The 16,574-nt window shown below is 56.1% G+C and overlaps 1 protein-coding gene across 6 annotated transcripts in view; it reads right to left on the reverse strand.

Annotated features, from left to right (window-relative positions):
• Positions 1-7: 7 nt before the first annotated feature.
• Positions 8-16,574, reverse strand: part of IFT140 (intraflagellar transport 140) — a 70,464-nt gene continuing 53,897 nt past the window's right edge. For 5 of the 6 annotated variants that reach the window (XM_061210257.1, XM_061210252.1, XM_061210254.1 and 2 more), the window contains 12 exons: positions 13,766-13,943; positions 13,012-13,202; positions 12,622-12,717; positions 12,289-12,421; positions 12,053-12,196; positions 11,565-11,693; positions 11,304-11,486; positions 8,103-8,309; positions 7,711-7,923; positions 7,473-7,639; positions 6,234-6,375; positions 496-786 (listed from right to left, as the gene is read on the reverse strand). In XM_061210257.1, coding sequence (XP_061066240.1) covers positions 580-786; positions 6,234-6,375; positions 7,473-7,639; positions 7,711-7,923; positions 8,103-8,309; positions 11,304-11,486; positions 11,565-11,693; positions 12,053-12,196; positions 12,289-12,421; positions 12,622-12,717; positions 13,012-13,202; positions 13,766-13,943 — 1,990 coding nt within the window. In that variant the 3' untranslated portion in view covers positions 496-579. Of the gene's footprint in view, positions 787-6,233; positions 6,376-7,472; positions 7,640-7,710; positions 7,924-8,102; positions 8,310-11,303; positions 11,487-11,564; positions 11,694-12,052; positions 12,197-12,288; positions 12,422-12,621; positions 12,718-13,011; positions 13,203-13,765; positions 13,944-16,574 lie in introns of all 6 variants that reach the window. The other variant, XM_061210256.1, reaches the window with a different exon arrangement.

Genomic DNA, 16,574 nt, shown 5'->3' on the forward strand with positions numbered 1-16,574 from the left:
GGGCCTCTGAGAAAACAGACTTTATTTGGAGAATTTCGGCAGCTGGTGGGTGGAGCTGGGGGTGGGAAAGCATGAGGCAGCACCCCCGCCCCCATCATGGTGCTGTCCCTGATGGCCCCTTACGGTGGGAGCTGGTGACGGAAAGGGCGCGGCCTAGACAGACAGAGCCTCCGGCTGCAGCCCAGTGCCAACCGTTGGCTCCCTGTGGTCAGGACGGGGTGTCCTGTGGGAACCAGTCAGATGCACTGCCGGGCAACCTGTGTGGGTGCCAGGAGGGGGGGGGCGGGAATATGGGGACACCCTCAGTTTCTTAGGCTTTACACCCTGTACTTGGGGGAATGTCATGGGAAAAATGAACCAACTCCCTTGACTACCGAGGGGCTAAAACAAAACCCTGCAGGGGCCAGGGACTCAGAAGGGGTGGCTTAGAGACCCTCCCCCTGATGCCCCTCGGAGGCTAGCGCATCTTCCCACAGCTCTGCCTACGGACTCAGACACAAAACTTTCCCCAGGTACGTCGGGCTCCTGCTACTGACAATGACTGGTAAGTCCCAGAAGAGCCTGGGCAGCAGCAGGCCCTCAGGGGCCATTCTCCACCTCCTCCATCACCTCCTCGTCCATCTCCTTGTGATCCTCCACGCTGTTGTGGCGCATCTGCTCCGGCATGGTGCGCGTCAGAGGGATGCCCAAGCCCTGGTGCACGGCGTCCACAGTGCGCTGGCTCACGTAGTACGACACGTTGGCGGAGGGCACTCTCTTCCGCATCTCCTCCAGGTACTTGTAGGCCTGGGTCACACACAACAGCCATGACCGGTCAGCGCACAGCGGGAACAAGGGGCCCAGCCCGGGGGCAGAGTGAACAGGGGAGGGACACCTTTGGTAAAGGGGCTCGGGTGGCCTCTCGGCCTTCCCAAGCGTTGGTGGCATCTGCGGGCAGCGAGGCTCAGGCTCCGGTGGTCAGTGCTGTGAGCTCCCCCAGGGAGTCCCATGGGCAGCCTGTTACCAGGACCCTGTGTGTCTGGGGACCACGCTCCCCGGAGGGTCCGCCCACCCTGGATGCACACAGGGAGACCTCGAGGGAAGGATGGAGTCATGTCTCCCGTCTGTGTCATTCACTCTGGGGTGTGTGCTTGTTGGGCCGGAGGGCCGGCAGCAACATACAAATGGTTTGTTTTGTGTATTTTGACCAGGCCTCCAATTTACCCCAGGTAATTGGCCTGTGGTTAGTGAGTCTCATGTGTGTGTGGTCCTTGGCCTGGGGCTGGTGAACTATGGGATTGTCAGTGGTTTTCCTGTAGGACTTCCTCTGGTCCTACCAGTGGGAATATGTGGGGTGGGGGGCATGGGGGCCGCACAGCAGCTCGGGGTGGGGTCTGAGGCAGGACGGGTGTGCTTACACTTGCTCCACCTGCCTGCATCCACCCACACCTCCTTACACCTGCTCCACCTGCTCACCCACAGGGAGGGTCATGTGCAAGCACAAGGAGCTGGAACAGGGCCTCACGTGGCTTCTACGGGTACACTATCAATTCAGAATATGAACAAAATTTTCAGGAGCTTTTTGCCTTTATGAGGAAATAATCACATCTTAGCATTTCTTAAAGATGACAAAATTTTAGAATGATCTTATTTCAGACAGATATAACTGTCTGATATAAACAATAAAGATCATAAAGATAAAATAGGGTGTTTGGAGGGATGGGGGATGCAGTGTGCAAGTGCCCAGGAGCCCTCCAATGATGGAAGGAGACATCCAGGCACCAGGGGACGCCCCTTGGTGTCTGCTGAGGGCCAGCTGTGAGCCAGGTGCCGTGCTGGGCACACAGGACACAGGTACAAGGAGGACCAAGCCAGGCCAGTGGGCGCTTCGGTGAGAAGCCCAGCCCAGCAAGGGTGGAGGGAGTTGGGCAGCTGTGGGGTTTGGGTGGGGGAGCCCACGCAGAGGGGAGGGGGTGGGAGACGGCGGAGAAGCCAGAGAGAACACCTGCGGGCGGGGAACGACACAGCTGGGCCTAGAGGTGCACTGGGGTCAAGGGAAGCAGCGTCTCCAGAAGGAGGGTCGGCAGTCTGTCAGGACTGGACTCAGGATGGGGCCATGAGGACCGAGCGGGAGGGACGTCCCAGGGACGGGGAGACCCCGGAGCAGCAGCGGGGGCTTCTGTGCCCCCTGCCCCCACCTGGGGAGGAAACTCATGCAGGCCTATCCTTTCTCAATTTATTTATAGATTTTTTTAAAATTTAAAGTTACTAAATCCTACGGGCTTCAAACAAGGCTTGAGACAACAAAGAATTTGGTGAAATACTTGAAATGTGATTTTTCTGTTAATTTTGAGGATTCAGTGGTCTGAGCATCTCCGCAGTCCACTTTTGTTTTATTCTCCAAAAATGAGGGAACCTGTTGGGATTCACTTTAGAGCTGTTTCCCCAACAACAAAAGGGGTCGGTGAGTGGAAGTGGCAGGGCCGGGAGGATGTGAGCAAGTGGGCCGGGAAGTCTGAGTTCATGGTGCTGACCCCCCAGACCTGGGCCACAGACGCTTGGCTTTCCTGGGAATCTGGGAACTGCGCCCCGTGAGGCCGGCCTGGCCCACTGGCAACACTTCTGAATGAGTTGTCAATCCTGGGTTTGCCAGCACTTGGGAAAGGAAGGCGGGGGTCCCTCGGGGTCACTGCAGCCTCACCGGGAACTACCTGCGAGGGACAGGCCGTGGGCAGAGCACGTGGACTATAGCACAGTCTGTGTGCTGCCCTTTAGAACACGAAGGGAAAATGCAGCCAGGTGGGGTTCTGCTGCTGGTTACTAGAGGACTAAGACCGAAAAGAACAAGGACAGAGGCTTCTGGTGAGGGCAGGGTAACTCACATTAGAACAGCCCCCCTCCCAAACAACAAGGACTCACGTAAGAAAAACTCACTTTTAAGGTAACAAGGACTCACGTAAAAAAAAACTGGGCAAAATGCAAAAGGCTCTGGAGAACAACCGTGGGCAGGTGGGCTGGGGGAGCCAACACTTGGGTGAGTTTTCTGCTTGTTGTAACTTCTGCCTCGGGGAGGCCCAGTCAGGGCCACTCGGGGGAAGTAAAAGGCACAAAGAAACCACACCCTTACTGGCCAAAAGAACCAGAATCAGAACTGCATCCACCACAGCAGCTGGCATGTGAGGAAACGGTGAAGACAGTCGTGGAGCGGACAGATTCCGAGTGTGGGCTCTGCCCTGACCTCTGCTTGACCCTGACTCTGCATGTGGTGGGGACCGGCCATACGCCAAGGAGCCTGAGCAAAGCCACGTACTGAGCAGAGAGCCCCGCTGCCGCCCACCACAGTGGGGGGGCTTACACTCTGAGCTCAACAAAGATGGCTGCCTAAGGAAAGCAGGACAGAAAGAGGACATAGCAGAAGCCAGGGTCTCTACAATGTGTTATCCACAATGTCCGGGATACAAAAAACTGCTAGACATAAAAAGAAACAGGAAAACCTGACCTATACTCAAGAGAAAAGACAAATAATGGAGACCAACTCAACATGATCCAGATGTTTGAATTAGTGGCACAGACTTTGGAGCAGCAATTACAACTATGCTCAAGAGTATAAAGTGTTGGGTTTCCCTGGTGGCACAGTGGTTGAGAGTCTGCCTGCCAATGCAGGGGACACGGGTTCGAGCCCTGGTCTGGGAAGATCCCACATGCCGCGGAGCAACTGGGCCCGTGAGCCACAACTACTGAGCCTGCGCGTCTGGAGCCTGTGCTCTGCAACAGGAGAGGCCGCAACAGTGAGAGGCCTGCGCACCGCGATGAAGAGTGGCCCCCGCTTGCCACAACTAGAGAAAGCCCTCGCACAGAAACGAAGACCCAACACAGCCAAAAATAAATAAATTAATTAATTTAAAAAAAAAAAGTATAAAGTGTTCATTCTTAATGAATCAATAAATAGGAAATTTTAGCAGAAAAAGAAAAAGAAAAAGAACTAAGTATAAATTCTAGAACTGAAAAATACAAAATCTAAAATGAAAAATTTGCTGGACAGGTTAACAGCAGATTGAAGATAGCCAAAGAGAGTCAGTATATTTGAAGATAGTTATGTTACCTAATTCAAGTAATAGGAAGAAAAGATCAATAACAATGAACATCAATTACAAATGTGTATCCACTTAATATGAAAAGGCCTAACACTTAACTGGAGGCCCAGAAAGAGAGAATAAGGCAGAAAAAAAATATTTGAAGGAAAAATAATTACAGCTTTCCCAAATACAGTCACAAAAGGATCAAATTTGTTTCCAAGTAACTTACCCTCATCCCAGAAGAAAACTCAACAATATTGAAAAGAACACACACACAAGACTCCATCACTTGACAACCTAAAACATTTACAGTGTCTGGAATCCAATAAATAATTGCAGACCTGCAAAGCAGGAAAATATGAACCATAACAAAGAGAAGAATCGACCAATAGGGACATCTGGAATTGACACGGGAGCCGAGGACTTTACAGTAGTAAATATTTCACGTGCTCAGTAAGGCAGAGGAAAGAGTAGCAGAGTAAAGAGACACAGGAGACGGAGGGAGGAGAGCCGGTTCAGACCCACTGGAGGTGAAACTACGGACGGAGCAACAGCAGAGCGGACTCTGCAGAAGGAAGACAGTCAACTTGCAGCAACAGCAAAGCAACCGCCCCAAATGAAAACAGGAAAAATTCTGGGAAAAGGAGAATCAGTTGAGCCAGGGGCCAATATATACAAGTGGCTGGAGTCCAGAAGGAGGGGGAGGGCAAGGAATGAAAGGGAACTCCCTACAGACGGGGAGAAAACACAGCAGCTCACACGTCTGATGCAGACAACGTCCAGGCCACACTCAACAATAAGAAGACAAACACCCAGTGAAGCGAGGGGAACGGTGTGAGCACTCGCAGGAGGGGACCTGAGCAGGGGCTCGCCGCCAGCCACGCGGACAGGGTGCGTTACAGCCACAGTGAGACACCACCACACACCCACCTACATCGCAGCCACCACCAGCTGCATGTCCACCCAACACTTGGACTTTCCTGATGAGATCGCTGGTGATGTTAGCCAACAGGATTTCTTTGATGTGTGTAATGAAATGTTTTGACATTTGCACAACCCAGTGAACCAGTATTTTCCAAACGACCACCATGATGTTACAAAATCACGTATGTGTAAAAGAAGCAAGATAGACCAATGGGTTTTAAGGTAACAAGTACAAAAAGCACGCTGACATGGTTTCAGATTGCTCATTGCAACTAACTTAGGAAACACCACTTGTGGAGTGTGGTGTGGTGTCTAAGACCCGCGAATACGTGACAGGGCTGCTACAAGGTCCTCCCCTTCTCACCTACACATTGGGGTGAAGCTGCGTTTTCATCACAGATTTCATATTTCAGTGAAAACAACTTATTTTACCACATTGAATGCAGAAGCAGACACGGAGAGTCTGGCTGTCCTGTATTATGTCAGACATTAAAGAGATTTGCAACAATGTAAAACAAAGTTACTTTTCTCACTAGATGTCTTTGTTTTGAAAAATACAGTTATTTTAAATGAAAATGTTACCTATGTTACCATGTAGTGGGTTTATTTTATTTTTAAGTAAATTAACAAATATTTTACAAATTTATTAGTTTATTTTCTAATACAGTAAATATTGGTAGATATAACCCACATAAATAAAAGCTCTTAGGGTCCTCAATAACTTCCCCAGCGTAAAGGGGTCCCAAGACCAAAATGTTTGAGAACTGCTCTGTTAAACTGAATTATCAAAACCCTTCCACAAAGAAAGCTCCAGGACCAGCGGGTTCACTTACACATTCTATCCTACATTTAAGGAAGTGACACCCATCTTACATACACTCTCTCAACTCCAGGAGGTGGGCACCCCAAGTGTTATTAGCAAACTGAGGAGTGAAGGGGCAGGAAAGGATGTCTGTGCCTGTCAAATGGCTCAGAAAATACCCATTTTATGTATAAAATAGAAAATTTAAAACATATAATGAATACATAAATGTGGCAAAATGTTAAAAAAAATGTGAATCTGGTAAAGGGCTGGGTTCTATTATTCTTGTAACTTCTCAGTTTGAAATTATTTCAAAATAAGAAAGGCTGAAAAATCAAAAAGAAAATCGAAACGTGGGGAGGTGCCTCCCCCACTGCGAGCTCCACAGGGGGCTCTGCAGCCAGGATACCCCCATCACCCCGCAACCCCATCAGCCCCAGGTGCGGCCTCACCGTCTGCAGGTCCTCCATCTGCACGTGGCGCTCTACCAGGAAGCCGTATACGTCCCCGACGCGGACGGTGCTGTCCAGGTCTGGCTCCTCCAGGAGCAGCTTGCACTGCCTGACCGACTCCTTGGGGTCCTCGGTGTATGTCCTGCTGGGAGCAGGGACATTCTGAGCCCCAACCCAGGGCACGGCTGCACGTCAGGGGTTAGGGCAGGCTCTCGGCCTGGAGGATGCAGCTTTTGAGACGGTAATTCCCGTGAACTAAATTAATTCTTTATTGAGTCAATTCATAAATTCACTAATTTGTTTTAACAAAACGTACTGACCGCTCGCAGGGCTGGTACTGGTGCTGCACTAGACTCTGGAGGGCACGGCCTGTCAATGCCAGTCCCGCCCAGGGAGCAGCCTGGAGGGTGACCTGGGGCAGAAGGGCAAGGGCATGGAGGGGGTGAGTCACTGTGGGGAAGCGGTCAGGGAGGGCAGCCCAGGCAAAGGCCAGCGCAGTGACGCCCAGGGTCTCCGCAGTGCCTGGTGCGGTGCAGGCAGGCGGGGGTGGGACCAGGAGGCCCTGTGAGTCCCCCACAGGCCGGCCCTCTGGCCCCCACATTCCCCTCCCTCTGTCCAAGCACCCTGCCCTGTGGCTGAGCCCCCTCCCTCCTGCAGCCCTGACGTTCCTGAACCTACACATCCGAGTGGGGGAGCACCCTTCAAAGAGCCCCATTCCATAAACAGCATTCAAAATGTTTTTGGAAGTCTTTGGAAAGCCTCTGCTCAGATAAGCAAACTGCTTTCATTGGTTTAGGCGGAAGCTGAGCCCTGCTGCCCACACGAGGGTCTTGGAAGCACTGGATGAGCCTGCCAATAAGTAAAAACTGAGGTCCCGGACACATTTGGATTTGTGGCCTGTCCTAAAACAGGCGGCGTGCTGCCCGAGCCTCCACCCCACGGGCCCCCTCCCCAGAACCACCTGCCGGACCCCTGCACGCACCTGAGCAGGCCCCGGGCTCCCCTCAGACACAGCCTCTCCTGACACCAACCTGCCTCCCCCGACCACCACTTTCCTCCCTCAAAGGTCTCGGCTGTTTCTGGAACAACCTCCCAAGAGTCGGCCCGGTTCTGTGGGAACCAGAGGAGCCCCGACGTGCATAGAGCAATGGTACACCCTGCCCTTCCCGTCCAGCTGTCCAAGGCGTTCCTTAGAAGAACGTCCACTGGAAGTGCCGTGCTGCCCCACGGCTGACGCACCTGCGGGCCTGCATGAAGCGCTTCACCAGTGCCATTTTGCTCTGCAGCTGCGCCAGCCTGGCCTCCTGGTCCAGTGGGATCCTGGCCTTGGCCTTGGACAGGCACTTGTAGGCCTCAGTCAGCGCCCCGTGGGCCTTGTCGTAGTTCTGGTACTCATCGATCTCTACCTGCACGAGGAGGCGTCAGGACCCATGGGTCCCCCACCCACCCGGGGCCCCTGGAAGTGGGGGGTCGGTACCTGGGCACAGGCATCGTAGAAGCCGGCCAGGAGGTCCAGGGCCCGGCCCTTGGTGTAGAAGCTGATGATGCTCTTCATGATCTCCGGGTTCTTCCGCCAGTCCAGGGACTGCAGGTAGTTGGCTGCCATGATGTAGATCTCCTTTTGCCTCGAGACGCCCGCAAAGAACACAATTTTCTCAGTGTCCCCAGACTTGAGCAGTGCTCTCATGGCCTGGACAGAGAAAGAGCCGGGCTGGCCCCTTCCTGGCAAGGTGGACAGAGCTCCCGCCCGACGCTGCAGGTGTGTCTTCAGGACAAGTGAGCTCTGGGCTGCAAGGTCTTGGCAGGTGCCCTCGGAGCCCTGCCCGGAAGCTCATCCCACGGGGCACCCATGCGCCGGGCCGCACTCACCTTCAGCCTGTCCCCTGCCTGCGTGTACTTCTTGGTGGCCAGGTGGTAGTTGCCCTGGCGCATGCAGCAGCTGGCAATCTGCTCCAGCAGCTCACGCCGGGACTCTTCAGACAGCTCCTTGCAGTCCTTGGACACCGTCATCTTTTCGGCCATCTCCTCAGTGATGGTCAAGTTCTGCTCCAGGCAGAGCTGCAGGGCTTCGTGATACTGGGAAGGGTCACAGAAACCAAGGGGCAGTCACCTGTGGCCTGGGGGAGAGCCAGACCTCCCCACCACCTGGGGTGGGGTGGGGGGGAACAGTGCGGCCAGGTGGGGGCACGTGACCTTCTCTTGCTATTGATACTCTAGAGGCAACCAAGGAAACGTGCAGCCCAAAAGAAAGTTATATTCACTGTGGGAGGAAAAGGAGACCAGAAACTAATTTTCTTCTATAATTCTTCTCAAGTTTTCAAAGTAAGGAGTTTAATTAATTAACTTTCCTTAAAAATTCAAGAAAAATTGTATATTCTTCACTTAAGAATGTGTCTTGGGGGGCTTTCTTGGTGGTGCAGTGGTTAAGAATCTGCCTGCCAATGTAGGGGACATGGGATCGAGCCCTGGTCCGGGAAGATCCCACACGCCGTGGAGCAACTAAGCCCGTGCGCCACAACTACTGAGCCCACGTGCTGCAACTACTGAAGCCCGAGCGCTCTAGAGCCCGCGAGCCACAACTACTGAAGCCCGCGTGCCTAGGCCCATGCTCCGCAACGAGAAGACACCGCAATGAGAAGCCTGCACACCGCAACGAAGAGTAGCCCCTGCTCGCCCAACTAGAGAAACCCCGTGCGCAACAACGAAGACTCAATGCAGCCAAAAATAAAATAAATAAAATAAATTTAAAAAAAAATAAAACAGCCCATTGTGGATTTAAAAAGAATGTGTCTTGGGAAGAAAGAGAACTATGTCCTGGAGATGATTTCCCCTGCTGACGGCTGTGCCGGGAACCTGCAGGGCATCCTGACCAGACTCGGAGGGGCGGTCCTGCAGGTGCGGCGGCCCTTGTGCCTATGCCACTTACGCGTGTATAAGTGTGTTGTTAGCATGACTTCTGACGATAGGAAGCGCTGGACCAAGGAAGATGTGCTTGTCACCTGTGGCAGGCGCCGCTGCCATGTTCCTACCCGCAGCCTGAGCACAACTGTTTCCCACTACAACCTGGCGGGTTTTCTAGCCTTTTCACTTTACTAGCCTAATTCACAAACAATGGCATCTCCTCGCGTCTGATCTGTATTCCCCTGACCATGAGTGAGGCTGTGTATCGGACATTCAGGAACCATCCAGATTTCCTTTTTAAAACAAACTGACCATATTCTTTGTCCTTCCTCTTGAGTTGCTGGTAGATTTCTTATTGGTTTATAGAAACCCTATACATATTAAGAAGATTGGCCTTTTGGGATATAGGTAGAATACATTTTTTCCCATTTTATTATTCATCTTTGCTTTGTTTATGCTGTGTTTTCCATGTGCTATTTTCAAATTTGTATTTGGTCAAACTGATCAGTCTTTCCCACTATGGCTGTTGGGTTTTGAGTTGTATTTAGAAAATGTCTTCCCTCCTTCAAGGTCATACGAGACACATGTGGCTTCTGGTGGCACTGGGCTGCCTCCCTATGCACTTAGATCTCTGACCTGCCTGCAGTTTCCTCAGATGCAGCAGGTGAGAAGGATTTAACTTCACTTTTCCCAAGTGGCCACCTGGCTGTGTCAACCCCATTCACCGAAGGGCTCATCCCCACTGTTGTGAGATGCTCCTTCACCACATGTAAATGTGCACCTGTATGTGGCTCTATTTCTGGATTTTCTAGTATTTCCTACTTATCTATAGGCCCGATCACGCACCAAACCCCAATTATTCTAGCACTGATATAGTTTATGATCTGGGAGGTTTAATCACCTCTTGCTATACTCTTCTTTCCAGATTTTTCTCGGCTCTTCTGGCTTATCTGGTTTTCACTGTAAAACTACAGAATCCACTTATCTAACTAGAGGAAGCCCCGTGGTATTTTTTCTGGGGTCAGAGTCAGTCTGAAGCGGCCTTAGGGAGGCCAGTCAGTAGGTCTCTCTAACCAAGTACGTGGTGTGTGTGCCTTTTCACTTGCTCAGGAATTCTCCTATCACTCATAATGAGAGACCACACTGCACGCGTGATTCTGGCTGCAGGAAAAAAGATCTTCCAATTAGGACAGGCTGATTCTGGGTGACTAACCATTTTCTACATCTCCATTCAGTTTCCATCAAGGGGAATTTTTCTCCTTAAGGAAGGTTAGTGCACATAACCATTAAGACGGCTACTATCAGAAACTAGAAGACAGGGAGTGTTGGGGAGGATGTGGAGAAACTGGGACCCTGGTGCTCTGCTGGTGGGAGCATCAAACAGTTCAGCTGCCATGGAAACAGTGTGGCGGTTCCACAGAATGTTAGAGCAGAGTTACCATGTGACCCAGCACTTCCCTCTCTGGGTAAATTCCCCAAAGAACTGAAAGCAGGGTCTTGAAGAGATGTTCGCACATTCACACTTATTCACAACAGTCAAAAGGTAGAGAGAATTCCCTGGAGGTTAGGACTCTGTGCTCTCACTGCCGAGGGCCCAGGTTCCATCCCTGGTTGGGGAACTAAGATCCCACAAGCCATGCTGGTGTGGCCAAAAAAAAAAAAAAAAAAAGCAACCCGAATGTCCACCTGTGGATGCTGGACAAGCCAGGTGTGGTCTGTCCATGCAGAGGAATACGGTTCAGTCTCAAACAGCAGGGACCTTCCAACACGCGCTGCAGCGTGGACGGCCTGGGGGACACTATGCTCGGGCGAGAAGCCAGTCGCAAAGACAAGCGACTCCACTGACACGCGTCCCTAGACTCACACTCAGAGAGACAGAAAGGCGGAGGGCGCGTGCCAGGGGCCGGAAGAGTTTGAGTTCTGCGAGACCAGTAGGGTCTTGGAGATCAGCTGCATGAACACGTGAATGTACTTAACACCACTGAGCTGTACACTCAAAAACCCCTAAGATGGTAACTTTCACGTTATGTGCTGTTTACAACACACACACAGAAGAAAGTGGACTCCTTGGCTATGACTGGAAACAGGCGGCGAGTCCCGCACAGGCCGGCCTGGCCTTCCTGGTGAGCATGGTTGGTGAGGGTGGCCGCCCGCCCGCAGGGCCCTTACCTTCTTGGCGGCCAGCAGCAGCTCCACCGCCTTCTCGTACTGACTGTGCTCCAGGAAGAAGTCGGAGCAGCGGGCCAGGAGGGCAGGGTCTGACTTCTCGTCCAGGTCCTCTGCCACGAGCTGCAGGGCCACAAACTGCTGTGTGGCGAAGGCCAGCTCCAGGGCCTTGGAGAAGTGGCCGGCCTGTGGACAGTGGGGGAGCTCTGAGCAGCACCGTCTGGGCACCCCGCTGTGCCCGGGGCCTGGGGCGGATGGCCTCACCTTGTGGTACAGCATGACCGCCTGGTCCATCTGCTCGCCCTTCTCCTCGTAGTAGCGTGCGGCCTCGATCATGTCCTTGGGGGAGCTCAGCAGGGCCAAGTTCATAAGCTGGTCATCCAGGCCGTGCTCCTGTGGGAGCACAGAACGTTGGGGAACTACCTGACATGAGGGCTCTCCGCCTTTTCGACTTTTCCTGAAGTGGGACCCTGGGCTGGAACACTTTTATGGATGCAGAGCGTCCGACAGCTTCCTAGGTGGGTCTACTGAGTACGAGGCGTGAACAGCCTCCCTGCTGCTCAGGAGCCTGGATAGCAGGGAGCATCCCTGAGCGCACTTGGGCAGAGTGAGGCGTGAGAGGTAGACACCTGCCTGGGTAGGGGTATGACACTCATGACATGAGTCTCTAACCTTCTGTTTGAAACTCTCTCAACAGAAGGTGGGAAGCAGCCTCCCCCACCCGGCGGCGCTGGCAGGGGCTGGGCGCTCACCTTGCAGAGGCGGATGGCATTGTTGAAGGCCTGGGCGCGCGTGTAGAAGTGCACGGCCTGCCGCACCTCGTCCTGGCTCTCGTACTGGCGGGCCAGGTGGTAGGAGGCCGCCCAGTTCCCGGTCTCGCTGGCTATCTCTGCGGCCTAGAGACACCAGGGACAGGGGCTTTGCGTGCAGCCTGCTCTGCCAGGCACCCCGCTCTGCCAAGTAGCCCGCCTCCCTCCGGGGCTCCTACCTTCTGGATGTTGCCCTGGAAGCAGTAAACGCGGACCAGGGAGAAGTAGTCGTGCGCCAGCTCGTAGTAGCGAAGCGCAGCGTCCATCTCGGCCTGGCTCTCCAGGTACTGGGCCCACCACCTCCACAGGGTCCTGCGAGGAGCCGCATGCGCTCCCTCAGGTCCCTCTCCCGCCGGAAGTGAGCCCTGGGTCCCACACCAGCAGCCAGGAGACATGGACGCTGGGTGGACGAGCCCGAGTGAGGTCCCCGGGGGAGGCCCCCGCCCGGTGCCCTGAGGACCAGCTGACGTGTGAGGCTCTGGGGGGAAGACCTCCCAGGCCTGGCCACTCACTTGTCCTTCATCTTGTTGATGTACAGCTCCAGGGCCTGCAGGTCCTCCGCCAGCATCCGCGGCACCTCGAAGCGGTGTGTGTCTGATTTCTCGTAGCTGCGGGAGAAGAGAAAGCGCCACTCGCTCCCTGGTTCAGCTTGCAGCTCTATGGCCTGTGCACCCGACTAAGGGCTCCACCACTAGCACTGTCCGGGGGGCACAGGCCCGACCAGCGCTGCGGCCTAGAGACCCAGGGCCTGGCAGGTCGTCCTAAAGCACAGAGCTCAGGCCCCCCCCCCCCGAAGGCCTCCCACCGAGATGGTGCTGGCCCGGATCTTCCTCTGAGAACCTCTGAGGCCCCCTCACTGGGGCAGCAGAGACAAGAGGTCCTGGCTGCCCGCCCATGCTCACTAGCTGAGGGCCAGGCTGCAGTCCCCGCTGGCCTCCAGGTGCCGGGCGTAGTTGTAGTAGGTGGTGCGCAGGTGCACGCGGTCGTGTCGCTCAGCCACCTCAATGGCCCTCTGCCACTGGCCCGAGGCCTGCAGGAGCCTATTGAGGAGGTCGTAGCGCCCGCATTTCTTGTACAGATGCTCCGCGTCCTCCTGAGGGAAGGAAGTTTGCCTGTCGGCGCCGACGATGACCCCAACGGCAGCCGAAAGTCACCAGGGATCCACCGTGGTGGGCAGCAGGGCGGCCAGGCCGTCAACCTGCCCACGACTGAGACCACAACACATCCTGGGTGGAATGGACACTTTGGGGCATGGGCGGGGATGGTCAAGACGACACTGGAGAGGGCAGGCCTGCCCGTCAGCCAGGGGGTCTGAGCTCCACCCAGACCCCATCAGACCCATGGGTGTCTGCTCCCGACTGTCCCCCCCACCGACAGTGCCCGGCCACTCGGCCTGCATCTCCCGCGACTTCCATCGGCCTCTCTGGGCCACAGGGGTACAAGGGGCCGTGAGCTTCGCGAACACGCAGGAGGCAGGGAGGGGACCGACATGGAGCGGGGTTGCCTCGGGGGCTCTGCAGGGGGCTCCCTCCCCCCCACCCCCATTTTGGCCTCAGCTTGTTTGAGGGGGTTTCTGTTCCCTGCAACCCAAGGGCCCGGACAAGCACACACTGTGCGTGGGAGGCTGGCCTGCCCATCGGGGTGGTGCCCACTCACCAGCATGCCCAGCTGTATGGCCAACACGGCCACCCTGGCCTCTGGCTCTGCCTCCTGCTCAGCCTCCCGCAGCGCTCGGGCTCCGCGCGCGTGGCCCATGTGCCCCAGGCACACCTTGGCGACATCCAGCCTCTGGGTCTTCACGCACATGCGCGCCATGTTCTCCCAGACAGCCTTGCTGCAGTGGAGGACACGTGGCTCCAATGAGCTGCCGCTCTCACGACTCGGGCCCCAGCAAGACCCGTGCCAGGCAGCACGGGGACCCGGCTGGACACATGGTCTCTGAGAAGGGGGCCGCGTGCGAGCCCAACAGCTTCACCCACAGAGCAACGTGGCAAACTGGGGCCCACATACCCTCCCGGGAAGAAAACGGGTGAGACACCCATGTCCCGGGGGTGCAGGGGCTGGTGTACCTCTCACGGCTGGCCCTGGGGCCTGCTCCTTGCGCAGGCTCCCTCCCTCGGCAGCAAGGGGTCCCGTGAAGACCCTGGAGAGTGTCTTGTGCAGGCTGCCAGGCCCCACCGTGCCCCTCAGTGAACACTTGCTTCTCCCCCCCGCACCCGGCACCTCTGTCCCCGGCTGAACTCCTAGTGCTCCCTCCACCCTCACACAGATCCCCTGGGTCAGGCGGGGAGTGGGGTCCCCCAACTCCCACGAGGACAAGCATGACACCCAGGTGGGCCTTGCCGTGTGCTGAATGGAGGCGGGGGTCCCGGGGACGGGCCTGCAGAGCTGCCCTCTGACACCCCTGGCACAGGCTCGGGCCGGGGTCTTCCTTCCTTGTTTGGAGGTTTCTAGCATCTCCCTCCCTCCAATGCTGATGGGGGCTCCTGCCCGCCCCCTAGCAGGTCCCAGGACGGCCTCCCTGAGAAAAGACGCTGGCAGGAGGGAGGATGCTCTGGGGCCCCTCCTCCTGGGGCTCCGTCCCCTGATGACCCCAGAGCCCTGAGGAGAACAGACCAGTAAGTAACTTCTGGGATGCGAGCGGCTGGTGGCCCTCAGGATGAGTGAGTCACTGCGGACTCCACCCGTCCGTTCTCAAGGAGCCCCTGGGCGATCAGCGCGGAAGCAGGGTGCCAGCCACTCCTGACAGCCTCTCCACGGGCAGCTTTACCCCATGTGAGTCCTGGGGTCTGTGCATCCAACTGAAAGTCCATGTGGACACCCGCCTAGTCCCCGCCAGAGCCGTGAGCGCTTCCTGCTGTCCGGCAGCGTCTGCACCCTGTCAAGTGAGGGGCAGATGGGCTCCGAGCGGCCCGACTCTTGGGAAAGCCTTGTTCTCTGAGAAGCTCCCAGAGCGAGCCAGAGGCCCCTCCTCTTGGGCTGTTCTGTGGAGACCCTGGTGGGGCGGAGCAGTGGTTGACCACTCCCAGCTTCACGTCCCACCAAGTGGCACACACGCTGTGTCCAAACCTCCCGTGTGTCTCTGCTCTAAGATGACACTGCTGCTTGTCCACGTGAAGGAGCAGGGGAGGCCTTGACAGGGCCAAAGACCTGGACCGCGGAGAACAGGAAGGGCCCCTGGGTGGCACACGATGGACGAGGGGGTCCTTGGAGGACTCGGTCATCCGGACTCAAGGTCTGCTCCCAGGCCGGCCACCCTCCCCCTCCCCAGCCCAGCTGTCCACTCCACCCGAGCCCGAGGCTGGGGGCTGGTCCGATAGGAGCCCCAGCAGGTGGCCCGGCCTGCTCCCCGCCCAGCCCGGGAGAGAGCTGGATGGCGCTGGCCCAAGGGCTGTTCCCAGGACAAGCAAAGCAGGGGCTATGGTTCCTGAAACCCCCTGCTTGCTTTTCAGCGGAAATTAGCCACTTAAAGACTGGCTCAGGATAAGCGATTCTAATGAGTAAGGAGGGAAATTGATGCTCTTTTAATGGAAACTTTGAGGAAAACTTCCTTTTCGAGGCCATCTACTGCACTGTGTGCACAGGAGCCCCAGCCCTAGTCCTCAGAGGGGCTGCCCTCCCACAGGGTCTTCTGAGCTGACAGACCCCCAGGTGCCTCCCCACCCACAGGGCGGCTGGAGTGGGAGCAGGGGGAGCAGGGGGGCAGCCCTGCTTCCGGCACAGCCGAGGGAAGAGGGAAAGTGGCAAGAACTCAGCTGACATGTTTGCTACAAGCTCTGGTGGGAAAAATCCAAAGGACATAAAATTCCTCCGGGAACTGATGGACAGATGTTTTGAGAACCTTGATTCTCCAAAGACCCCCTGCCTTTTAGGAATGTAAACTTGGGGCGGGGACTTCCAGGGCCGACCAGTTTGGTTTCAGCACAGGCCCTGCTGAATGAGTCGCAGCCCAGAGGATCTGAGCAGAGCAGATGACTATCTCTCTGAGCGCCCCTCAGCCTGACAGCTTATGCGACACAGGGCAGGGCACCCAGTGCAGGACCTGGGCCCTTACTGCCCACGCACCCCGTCAGCAGCAGACAGGGCCCAGGCCCTCAGGTCTTGCCGGGTGCACGGCTCGTCCAGAACCCAGCCTCTTGAACCTCAAGGACGATGGCCTGCTCTGGCGGGTCTCCAAGCATGGGTGAGGGTCTCAGCTGGGAGGTGGAGGAGTCCAGGGGGCCTCCCCACCACACTGGCCCTTCTCTGCTGCGCACCTATGGGTGCGTGGCACCCATGTGCTGGGGGAGTGACCGATGGCTGGGGGACGCCCAGTCCCCAAGGTGGGCGACTGGTCACCAGCGCCCTGCCCGCCCCGAGCCACTGGGTCGAGACAGACAGCGGGGCCTGTGGGCCTGCCAGGCCGGCATCCCTGGCCTCCACTTCCAGGGAAGGTGGGGAGGGCGGGGGAGGGTCCCGGAGCAGG

This window comes from Eubalaena glacialis, chromosome 13 (assembly GCF_028564815.1).
Source record: "Eubalaena glacialis isolate mEubGla1 chromosome 13, mEubGla1.1.hap2.+ XY, whole genome shotgun sequence".
In the NCBI taxonomy this organism is placed as follows: domain Eukaryota; kingdom Metazoa; phylum Chordata; class Mammalia; order Artiodactyla; family Balaenidae; genus Eubalaena; species Eubalaena glacialis.